Below are 12,592 nucleotides of genomic sequence, written 5' to 3' on the forward strand. Positions count from 1 at the left end.
TTAGAGGGTCGTTTTTTTATTTTTATAAAATAAATACAAATTCAAGCAAAGTATAAGGGAGTTAGTTGTACTCCAGTGTAGTATGTGGCTGTAATGCAACATTTATTTGATGATAACCGCCGTTAAACCTCATCGAAGAAGCAGCAAGCTCTACGCAAATAACTTACGTTCACTTTAACTAAGAGGTCCCCGGTTTCAGACATGACATGGGCACGGCATCACTCCTCATTGGTTTACTAAAAATAATGTGAGTGACAGCCTCCTTTTTACAATATCACTGGCACCTCCACGTCTGGTAAGTAGCTACTACTAACATGTTGAATACTTTTGTCGATGTGATTATAGTGTTATTGTAGCATCGTTTGCCAATAGATTTGCCTGCTACGTCAGCAATCTTAGCTAGCTAATGTTATTAGTACAGTTAGTACAGTTTAACACACTGCTAGCCATCCTCTTCCTGTCCGGGCAAGCTAGCTAGTAGCTAGCTAGTAGATAACCTGTCTAGTAGTTGGTTTGTAGGCTTGCGAAAAAGGTCATACAGTTTTGGGTTGTAATCGTAATATTATTTAAACGAACTGACTGTTCAGCCTTCCCATTAAATATATTCGTAGCATTGATTAAGTTTACTTCGCTAGTTAACGTCGATGTGGTCGGCAAATTAGCCCCCTAACTTGCAGTCGTGAGTTAAACATCAATTTATCATTCGCAGGGGTAATATTGATTAATTTGGTCCTTTTTAGCAGACCACTCTGAAAGGGATGTTTTTTGCCAAAGGCGTCGTTGGGCGAAACATTTGCAGCGGGTGTGACTCCCATGGCATGTGTCAACTTGATTAATTAGCCTATCCCCGTAGTCATTGCCTTATCCTAGCTGACTTAGTAGGCTTCCATTATTCTTGTAATGGCCGTATGATTTCCATGATGTATTTGACTCAAGTGTGTTTAAAAAAATATAAACTACGTTTAAAAACATACTAACAACGTTTTAAATGTTTTTCCTTTCTCCCAGGTTGACACATTTCAATTGATTAAAAATGTTTCTGGCCAAAAGACTCATCGGTGGCATTCTTGATGTCGTAAGGTAGGGATCTGGCTGTAGTTCTAAGGACGTCTTCTAAGTCATTCTCTCTTATGTATAAACAATGTTCACCACAGGAATTTAGTCTCTACATGTTTCTGGCAACAACAAAAAAACGTTTCCTGGACTTTGCCTGATGGGAAGGTGGTTGAGGAGGCTGTATAGGTTGCGGGGTGGAAGGGCAATGAAAGTAGTCTAATTTTAGGACACTGCCACTCCTAAAACTGATTGTACCATTGCAACAGCCAAGCTATGTTGGATAGGAGCATGATTCTTCAGATAGTAACCTCAGGCCATAAATCAATCCCTCATCATACACTATATTATCAAAAGTATGTGGACACATGCTTGTTGCACATCTCATTCCAAAATCATGGGCATTAATATGGAATTTGCCCCCCCCCCCTTTACTTTTACAACAGCCTCCTCTCTTCTGGGAAGGCTGCACTAAATGTAAAATGTTGTAACATTGCTGTGGGGACTTGCTTCCGTTAAGCCACAAGCATTAGTGAGGTCGGGCAATTAAGCCTGGCTCACGGTCGGCGTTCCAATTCATTCCAAAGGTGTTCGATGTGGTTGAGATCAGGGCTCTGTGCAGTCCAGTCAAGTTCTTCCACACCGATCTCAACAAACCATTTCTGTATGGACCTTGCTTTGTGCTGCAACAGGAAAGGGCCTTCCCCCAAACTGTTGCCAAGATGTTGTAAGCACAGAATCGTCTAGTATGTATGTATACTTTAGCGTTAAGATTTCCCTTCACTGGAACTAAGGGGCCTAGCCTGAATCATGGAAAAACAGCCCAAGACCATTATTCCTCCTCCACAAACTTTGCGCACAGTGATCTTAGGCTTGTGAGCGGCTGCTCAGCCATGGAAATCCAGTTCATGAAGCTCCCAACAAACAGTTCTTGTGCTTACGTTGCTTCCAGAGGCAGTTTGGAACTCAGTAGTGAGTGCTGCAACTGAGGACAGGTGATTTTTACGCTCTAGCACTTGGCGGTCCAGTTCTGTGAGATTGTGTGGCTTGCCATTTCGCGGCTGAGCCGTTGTTGCTCCTTATTTATTTATTTATTTATTTATTTTCTCACCTTTATTTAACCAGGTAAGCCAGTTGAGAACAAGTTCTCATTTACAACTGCGACCTGGCCAAGATAAAGCAAAACAACAGAGTTACACATGGGATAAACAAACGTACAGTCAATAACACAATAGAAAAATCTATGTACAGTGTATGCAGATGTAGTAAAATTAGGGAGGTAAGGCAATAAATAGGCCATAGTGATGAAATAATTACAATGTATCATTAAAACTGGAGTGATAGATGTGCAGATGATGATGTGCAAGTAGAGATATTTGGGTGTAAAAAAAATAACAATATGGGGATGAGGTAGTTGGGTGGGCTATTTACAGATGGGCTGTGTACAGGTGCAGTGATCGGTAAGCTGCTCTGACAGCTGATGCTTAAAGTTAGTGAGGGAGATAAGTCTCCAGCTTAAGGGATTTTTGCAATTCGTTCGTCATTGACAGCAGAGAACTGGAAGGAAAGGCGGCCAAACGAGGTGTTGGCTTTGGGGATGACCAGTGAAATATACCTGCTGGAGCGCATGCTACGGGTGGGGGTTGCTATGGTTACCAGTGAGCTAAGGAGGGGCTTTACCTAGCAGAGACTTGTAGATGACCTGGGGCCGGTGGGTTTGGCGACGAATATGTAGTGAGGGCTAGCCAACGAGAGCATACAGGTTGCAGTGGTGGCTAGTATATGGGGCTTTGGTGATAAAACGGATGGCATTGTGATAGACTACATCCAATTTGCTGAGTAGAGTGTTGGAGGCTAATTTGTAAATGACATCGCCGAAGTTAAGGATCAGTAGGATAGTTAGTTTTACCAGGGGGTGTTTGGCAGCATGAGTGAAGGAGGCTTTGTTGCGAAATAGGAAGCTGATTCTATATTTAATTTGGAATGGAGATGCTTAATGTGAGTCTGGAGAGTTTACAGACTAACCAGACACCTAGGTATTTGTAGTTGTCCACATATTCTAAGTCAGAACTGTCCAGAGTAGTGATGCTAGTCGGGCGGGTGCAGGCAGCAATCGGTTGAAGAGCATGCATTTAGTTTTACTAGCATTTAAAAGCAGTTGGAGGCCATGGAAGCAGTGTTGTATGGCATTGAAGCTCGTTTGGAGGTTTGTTAGCACAGTGTCCAACGAAGGGCCAGATGTATACAGAATGGTGTCGTCTGCGTAGAGGTGGATCAGAGAAACACCAGCAGCAAGAGCGACATCATTGATATATATACACACACACAGAGAAAAGAGTCGGCCCGAGAATTGAACCCTGTGGCACCCCTATAGAGACTGCCAGAGGTCCAGACGACAGGCCCTCCGATTTGACACACTGAACTCTATCTGAGAAGTAGTTGGTGAACCAGGCGAGGCAGTCATTTGAGAAACCAAGGCTATCGAGTCTGCCGATGAGAATGCGGTGATTGACAGAGTCGAAAGCCTTGGCCAGGTCGATGAAGACAGCTGCACAGTACTGTCTTTTATCGATGGTGGTGGTTATGATATCGTTTAGGACCTTGAGCGTGACTGAGGTTCACCCATGACGAGCTCGGGAAACCCGATTGCATAGTGGAGAAGGTACGGTGGGATTCGAAATGGTCGGTGATCTGTTTGTTAACTTGACTTTAGAAAGGCATGGCAGAATGGACATAGGTCTGTAATAGTTTGGGTCTAGAGTGTCTCCCCCTTTGAAGAGGGGGATGACCGCAGCAGCTTTCCAAACTTTGGGGATCTCAGACAATACGAAAGAGGTTGAATAGGCTAGTAATAGGTGTTGCAACAATTTTGGCGGATAATTTTAGAAAGAGAGGGTCCAGATTGTCTAGCCCAGCTGATTTGTAGGGGTCCAGATTTTGCAGCTCTTTCAGAACATCAGCTATCTGGATTTGGGTGAAGGAGAAATGGGCGAGGCTTGGGCAAGTTGCTGTGGGGGGTGCAGAGCTGTTGGCTGGGGAAGGGTTAGCCAGGTGGAAAGCATGGCCAGCCGTAGAAAAATGCTTATTGAAACTCTCGACTATTGTAGATTTGTCAGTGATGAGTGTTTCCTAGCCTCAGTGCAGTGGGCAGCTGGGAGGTGGTCTTATTCTCCATGGACTTTAGTGTCCCAAAACCTTTTGGAATTAGTGCTACAGGATGCAAATTTCTGTTTGAAAAAGCTAGCCTTTGCTTTCCTAACTGACTGTGTATATTGGTTCCTGACTTCTCTGAAAAGTTGCATATTGCGAGGCCTGTTTGATGCTAATGCAGTACGCCACAGGATGTTTTTGTGCTTATCAAGGGCAGTCAAGTCTTTAGTGAACCAAGGGCTATATCTGTTCTTAGTTGTACCTTTTTTGAATGGGGCATGCTTATTTAAGATGCTGAGGAAAGCACTTTTAAAGAACAACCAAGCATCCTTTATTGATGGGGTAAGGTCAATATCCTTCCAGGATACCCGGGCCAGGTCGATTAGAAAGGCCTGCTCGCTGAAGTGTTTTAGGGAGCGTTTGACAGTGATGAGGGGTGGTCGTTTGACCGCGGACCCATCACGGATGCAGGCAATGAGGCAGTGATCGCTGAGATCCTGGTTGAAGACATCACAGCTGTATTTAGAGGGCAGGTTGGTCAGGATATCTATGAGGGTGCCTGTGTTTACAGATTTGGGGTTGTACCTGGTAGGTTCCTTGATCATTTTTGTGAGATTGAGGGCATCTAGCTTAGATTGTGGGACGGCCAGGGTGTTAAGCATATCCCAGTTTAGGTCACCTAACAGTACGAACTCTGAAGATAGATGGGGGGGCAATCAATTCACATGTGGTGTCCAGGGCACAGCTGGGGGCTGAGGGGGGTCTATAACAAGCTTGAACTGATTGGGCACAGACCTGGATAGTATGACAGAACTCTGCAGGCTATCTCTGCAGGAGATTGCAACTCTGCCCCCTTTGGTAGTTCTATCTTGACAGAAAATGTTGCAGTTGTGGATGGAAACTTCAGAGGTTTTGGTGGCCTTCCTAAGCCAGGATTCAGACACGGCTAGGACATCAGGGTTAGTGGAGTGTGCTAAAGCAGCGAATAGAACAAACTTAGGGAGGAGGCATCTGATGTTAACATGCATGAAACCAAGGCTTTACAATAACAGCACTTAGTTTAGCAGGGCAGACATTTTCCGAACTGACTTGTTGGAGAGGTGGCATCCAATGATAGTGCCATGTTCAAAGCTTTTCAGTAAGGTCATTCTACTGCCAATGTTTTTCTATGTGGATTCCATGGCTGTGTGCTTGATTTTATACCCCTGTCAGGAACTGGTGTGGCTGAAATAGCCGAATACACCATTATTTTTGAAGGGGTGTCCACAAGTGTGTGTGTCCTATCTATCTCTTAGGAATGCTACCAAGTGACTAACCTGTTCATTTCCTGTGTCCTTTGCAGCAATATTGATCCAGCCGCGTTTGTGCCCTCTGAACCAGTGAGTGGCATCGCTATTTTATCATTGAAGTTATCACCAGAGCATACTGTATTGCTGAAAATGTGCATTTGTTATGGATAATCGTAACCTGAAGTACAAATGTTATCATGCAGCCCGCACCACGAAGGCCACTTGCGTACGCAGAGCAGAATGAGAGTGACGAGGAAAGACAGTTTCGCAAAGTCTTCCAGCAGTTGGCTGGAGATGTAAGTATGATACGTCCCTGTCACTTCTCACACATTCCTATTCTAGTTTACCTTCATAATACCCCTGTAAAAGTAAACCCCTTGTGGCAATGTTACACATTGCCATTAGAAAGGCACTGTGACTGCTGAAATTGTTGCAGCATAGCAGTTTGATCTTCATGTAATTATTTCTGCTTTTAAGAATGGCTCAAATTCACTATTGAATATTGTTAAGACACTTTATACATGGTACTGTTCGATGTTGGAGTAATTAAACAGAATAACTTTTCCCGAAGGACATGGAGGTGAGCCCAACTGAATTGATGAACATCTTGAACAGAATTATTTCTAAACGTAAGCTATGTTTCTGTTCATGTGGCTGTGCTTGTGTGCATTAAGTGTATACCTGTTATTCAATCCCTCTATCTCAGAAAGCCATGTTTGAGATGTAATATTTTTGATGAATTTCTCAGTGAGGTTGATTTTTGTTTGTCTTTGTGAGTCATTAAGGGCATGGTAATCCAGTGAGTGACCTGGTTGCTTTTGAATTTCAGATGGTGACCTGAAGACAGACGGGTTTAGCATTGAGTCCTGCAGGAGCATGGTTGCAGTCATGGATGTATCCTTCCTGTTATTACCTGTTTGTGGTAATGCATCTGATGCAAAAGCATCATTTCCAGAATTTAGTGCCATAAGGATGGAGCGAGAATTCAGACATAGCCATATAAAAGGTCTCAGCGGGGGAAGGTTTATTGACAACCCGTGTTTCTCAAGAGTTTAGGTCAATTAAAATAATCCATCATATAACACATCTGATGGATTATTTAAATTGACCTAAACTCTTGGAAAGCATGGGTTGTTCATAACCTCCCCGTTGTTCTTAGACCTTTTCTATGGCTATGTCGAAATACCTTCCTAAGTGGGTATTTGTTCACTTCCCTTCACTGATTTTGAAAGGAAATTACTGGTTTAAAAAAGTATGGTGGAACCTCTCACTCCACCAATCCAATGCTTTTAGAGTTGTGGGAAGTAGTTGTGCACATGTTCACTTCCCTTCACTGATTTGAAAGGAAATGGGGGAATTCTCAATTGGTAAAGTTTGTCCTCCCCTCGACTACTCCATCCTCTTTTCTGTGACCCGGAAACCGATAAGTGGTCACCATATGTAGGGATGTCAATTTGTTAATAGGCGAACGGGTGAGTTTGCACCTCTCTGATAGCCTCCTCCAGCCAAGGACATTCTGGTGTTTCCTATCACGGAAGTGTTTTGAAATCTGCCCACACCCCCTTTGAATCATCTGTTGTTTTCTCGAATGAGAAGAGCATGCACATGTTTAAAATCAATACACTACTTATCTTTTATATATGAAATGTCTGGCACAACCAGCTACATTTCTTTTTACCACTTTACACATGTATTTTCGGATTCCTCCTCTGTAAACGTAATTTACCTGATGTGCGTGGTGGAGTCTCATTTCATACTGCGCATTTGTTTCCTTTCTTCCACTCCTCGATTTACCTTTGGTCTTTTTCAAAGGAGACGAGTAGTGGAAGCAACGAGTCGAGCAAAACAAATTGAGAATCTCCCAATGACTGGTATAAGAAATAAAGTGGAAACTCCACCTAGCCCATGCCTCCACCAATCCAATGCTTTTAGATTTGTAGTGTGCACTTGTTCACTTCCCTTTACTGATTTGAAAGGAAATTACTGGTATAAGAAATATGGTGGAAACTCCCATTAGCCCATGCCTCCACCAAGCCAATGAGGTAACTTACGCTGAGTGTACAAAACATTAGGAACACCTTCCTAATATTGAGTTGCACCCCCTTTTTGCCCTCAGAGCAACCTTAATTTATCGGGGCATGGACTCTACAAGGTGTCAAAAGCATTCCACAAGGATGCTGGCCCATGTTGACTCCAATGCTTCCCACAGTTCTCAAGTTGGCTTGATGTCCTTTGGGTGGTGGACCGTTCTTGATACACACAGGAAACTGTTGAGGTTGAAAAACCCAGCAGCGTTGTAGTTCTTGACACACTCAAACCGGTGTGCTTGGCACCTACTACCATTCCCTGTTCAAAGGCACTTCAATCTTTTTTGTCTTGCCCAATTACCCTATGAATGGCACATATACACAATCCTTGTCCCTATTGTCTGAAAAATCCTTCTGTAACCCGTCTCCTCCCCTTCATTGATTTTGACGTGGATTTAACAAGTGACATGAATAAAGGATCATAGCTTTCATCTGGATTCACCTGGTCAGTCTGTCAGGGAAGGAACAGGTGTTCTTAATGTTTTGTGTACATAGCATTGTTATAGATGTCAGGTTTTTGTTAACCTTAACGGTGTTGCAGTGTGACAGTACTGGGAAGCTCGGATTCCATGAGTTCAAACACCTCTGGAACAATATCAAGAAATGGCAGGTGAGAGTAACAAAGTAGTTTGAGAGTATTGGCACTAATATACATTTAATTTTTTTATTAGAAAGTATAATACAAATTTGTAACCATGGAGATTTAATCATAGATGTATAATACAACATACACATGTATCTCACTGTGTTTTTTCAGGGTGTGTATAAGACTTATGACACTGATGGCTCTGGGGTTATTGGTGCAGATGAGCTTCCCAATGCTTTCAGGGCGGCAGGTAAGAGTTATCATGTAGCACAGAAACATTTTGGCTGTTTGCCAGACACTTTTTACAGCATACATCTTGAAACGTTGCACTTTGTGATATGAATACATTTTGAATCTCTAAGTTCTTAAGTAAAGTGGTGTTTGACCCAGCAAATCTGTTATTCTTTATAACTTTATAGATATCAGCTTCTCAGTGTGGACCAAGGATGTACATAAAACCTAAACATGTATGTCTATGGTTTGGACACAGGCTTTCCCCTCAATGATCAGCTGTTCCAGATGATCATTCGCAGATACAGCGATGAGAACGGGAACATGGACTTTGACAACTGCATTGGCTGCCTTGTGAGACTGGACGCTATGTGCCGTAAGTCCGATTCCCTGCTCTTTCCTATCGCATCACCATGGCAAGGGTTATTTTAGATCCGTATAGGTGTTCGAAGTAAAAAATAAAATAACATACACATTAACCTTTGTTACATTTGTTGTGTGTCAGCACAACTAATGGTACTTTGAAAATAAAGGGGTACATAGATAATCATTGTGAAAATTGGCAAAGTTGTTTTGTCACTAAAAGTAGTATCTTCCTGATTCAGGTGCCTTCAAAACCTTAGACAAGGCTAACAATGGAACTATCAAGGTCAACGTTCAGGAGGTAAGCATGTCACACTTACAAGCTGTAACAATTAGATGGTTTTATGAATGTAATTAGCCTAGCTGAACTACTTTAGGAACAACATTGTAGAGTAATGACGACATTATCACACAAGGTCAGAACCCACCATTGTACAGGGTTGATGTCAATCAATTGTTTTTCTGTCTCTCTGCAGTGGCTCCAGTTGACAATGTACTCCTAAGCACATTAAATGCCTACACGTGTTTACAAAACAAAAACACTGTCTTTCTACATGGCGCTGCGCTTTAGACCACTCCAGGGACCCCCTATGTCAGTCAACCAGCCCCCCAGTGTATGCAGGTTTCCCTACATGCTTTGCAACCTACACTGTGAATATAGCATTTTGTCATATAACGAAGGGGAGTTGTAGACCAATTTGTAGACTATTGTGGTAGCAAAAACCTGCACACGGTGTTCTTTGGGCTGCTCAATACCAATGCTAGTCTTGCACTCGCCCACGACTATCTGCTTGTTTTCCTTTTGAATTCAAGGAAACCTATACACAGGCTATGGCTGTCTTCACCTTTCAAAGAGCTCTCTCAAATAGTAGTCATTTAACAATTATTTAAGCCAGTTATGAAATAGTCTGTCACATGTAGCTACACAACGCCAATACATTGTTCATTTTTGTCATGTCTCACAACAAAGAATTGTCTTGTGCCATTGCTTCATGAAGCCAACAGATGCCATTTAATGATTGGGTAAATGCTGCCATAAGTCACTGAGCTGTCATTACTTTGAAATGTGTGGCATTAAAGAAATCTTAACAAGTTATTTATTGCATGTGTTATTTCAACACTTCAAGCCTACTTATCGACCATTCAATCATTAAGGGTTGATGCGTTTACCTAATGGCTGGAATGATAAATGGATTTTAAAAAATTATAGTTCAGATGTGCATCCAACACAGCGCTCTAGCTCAGGTATTGTGGTCAGTCCGGGAACTTCTCCTTTCTCAGAAAAGTAAACCACGTAGCTAGCTACTGAGCTTGCGTATAAACTAGCGTGAGAAATCTGACTGGTTAGCTAGCTAGCCAACTACAATGTTTTCCCACTAATCAGAAATTACACAACCTTCATTTCTCTCAAAGGTAACACTATCAGGCATAGTAATATTACAAATATCAAGTTTATTTGTCGGTCTTGTAAAAAAGAATGAAGAGGTGACAATACGTGGGAAACGTTGAGTAGCTAGCTACAATTTTGTAAAGATGTGACTACCGTAGTTAACATTAGCTAACTAACATTAGTTTAGCTAGCCAGCGTTATTTGTGGATAAACATGGGCAAATTTGAAAAACGACATTTGTTTGAGACATTGTGCTTTTTAAAGCGCTAATATGTTACCATTTGCCATACCAACAGGGTTTACCGCTGTGTACATAAACATTACAGCTAACGTTAGCTAGCAAGGCATGCATTTTTTTCGCAAGGGTAACTTTACCTAATGTAGCTACTTAAATAGCAGTCTACTCAGTAACGTCAAGATGCACTAAATCAAGACTTGGAGCACTGGCTGCTATATGTCTTAATTTTATGACGATGGAACTAGGGTTACATCTGTTAAACTGATTGCGCGAGACTGTCACAGCGGTGCAATTAAAGGTTGCAGGGCTTATTTTTCTTTCATGCAATGTAACGGGAACCAAATAGAATATAAACGCGCATTCGTGGACACACTTCACTTTACCTGATTTTTGATGCGCCTCTTTAGCGCGCCCACCTGCTGATTTTTATCCAGCTTATACTATTATCAATCATAATAAATAAGTGCTATTTTGTAATCAGAATTCTATAGTTTATCAAATGCATCTTCTTTTAGTTGTATGCTGTCTATTTGATATAGGTCCAGTGATGTACTGAGAATTGTTTTGGGAAGGGAAGGTCGAGACCAGAGAAGCAGACCACGAGATGGATAAGGGGCATTGTGGAAGATGTCTGCCTCACTACTTCAATGAATACACATTTTTGCACATTTATTAAAAATGGATATCACATTTACATAAGTATTCAGACCCTTTACTCAGTACTTTGTTGAAGCACCCTTGGCAGCGATTACAGCCTGAAGTCTTGTTAGGTATGACGCTACAAGCTTGGCACACCTGTATTTGGTGCAGATCCTCTCAAGCTCTCAGGTTGGATGGGGAGCATCACTGCACATATATTTTCAGGTATCTCCAGAGATGTTAGAGTGGGTTCAAGTCCGGGCCACTCAAAGACATTCAGAGACTTGTCCCCAGGCCACTCCTGTGTTGTCTTGGCTGTTTGCTTCTGGTTGTTAAACTGTTGGAAGGTGAACTTTTAACCCAGTCTGAGGTTCTGGCTGCTCTGGAGCAGGTATTCATCAAGGATCTCTACTTTGCTCCATTCATCTTTTCCTCGGTCTTGACTAGTCTCCCAGTTCCTGCCGCTGAAAAACATTCCCACAGCATGATCCTGCCAACACCATGCTTCACCGTAGGGATGGTGCCAGGTTTCCTCCAGACGTGACGCTTGGCATTCAGGCCAAAGAGTTCAATCTTGGTTTCATCATACCAGAGAATCTTGTTTCTCATAGTCCTTTTAGGGCCTTTTGGTAAACTCCAAGAGGACTGTTGTGCTTTTTATTGAGTAATGCCTTCCGTCTGGGCACTCTACCATAAAGGCCTGATTGGTGGAGTGCTGCAGAGATGGTTGTCCTTCTGGAAAGTTCTCCCATCTCCACAGAGGAGCTGTATCAGTGACCATTGGGTTCTTGTTCACTTCTCCCCCTATTGTAAAGTTTGGCCAGCGACCATTTAAGAATAATGGTGTTCTTGGGGACCTTCAATGCTGCAGAAATGTTTTGGTACCCTTCCCCAGATCTGTGCCTCAGCACAATCCTGTCTCTGAGCTCTACGGACAGTTCCATTGACCTCATGGCTTGGTTTTTTCTCTGACTTGCAATGTCAAATGTGGGACCTTATATAGACAGGTGGGTGTGCCTTTCCAAATCATGTCCAATCAATTGAATTGACCACAGGAGGACTCCAATCAAGTTGTAGATTCATCTCAATGATAATCAATGGAAACAGGATGCACCTGAGCTCCTGAGCAAGTCTCATAGCAAAGGGTCTGAATACTTATGTAAAGGTATTTCTGTTTTCTATAAATATGCAACATTTCTAAACTGTTTTCACTGTCCATTATGGGGTATTGTGTGTAGATTGCTGAGGATTTATTTATTAAATCAATTTTAGTATAAGGCTGTAACGTAACATGTTGAGCAAGTGAAGGGGTCTCAGTACTTTCCAAAGGCACTGTATATACAGTACCAGTCAAAAGTTTGGACACTTACTCATTTAAGGGTTTCTTTAGTATTCTACAATGTAGAAAAAAAGTAATAATGAAGGCATCAAAACTAGGAAATAACACTTATGGAATCATGTAACAAAGTGTTGAACCTAAAATAAATAAATATATATATATATATACATATATATATATATATATATACATATATATATATATACATATATATATATATATATATA

At 41.9% G+C, this 12,592-nt stretch overlaps 1 protein-coding gene across 1 annotated transcript; it reads left to right on the plus strand.

Annotated features, from left to right (window-relative positions):
- The first annotated feature begins 256 nt into the window (after positions 1-256).
- On the plus strand, positions 257-9,854 carry capns1a (calpain, small subunit 1 a). Its single transcript, NM_001173560.1, is given in 11 exon segments — positions 257-295; positions 1,009-1,080; positions 5,546-5,582; positions 5,696-5,788; positions 6,064-6,121; positions 6,322-6,386; positions 8,121-8,189; positions 8,337-8,415; positions 8,656-8,772; positions 9,002-9,060; positions 9,236-9,854. Coding segments are annotated over 10 exon segments (651 nt in total). The 5' UTR covers positions 257-295; positions 1,009-1,033; the 3' UTR covers positions 9,263-9,854.
- The last annotated feature ends 2,738 nt before the right edge of the window (positions 9,855-12,592 follow it).

The sequence above is a fragment of the Salmo salar genome, chromosome ssa13 (genome assembly GCF_905237065.1).
Source record: "Salmo salar chromosome ssa13, Ssal_v3.1, whole genome shotgun sequence".
NCBI lineage: Eukaryota > Metazoa > Chordata > Actinopteri > Salmoniformes > Salmonidae > Salmo > Salmo salar.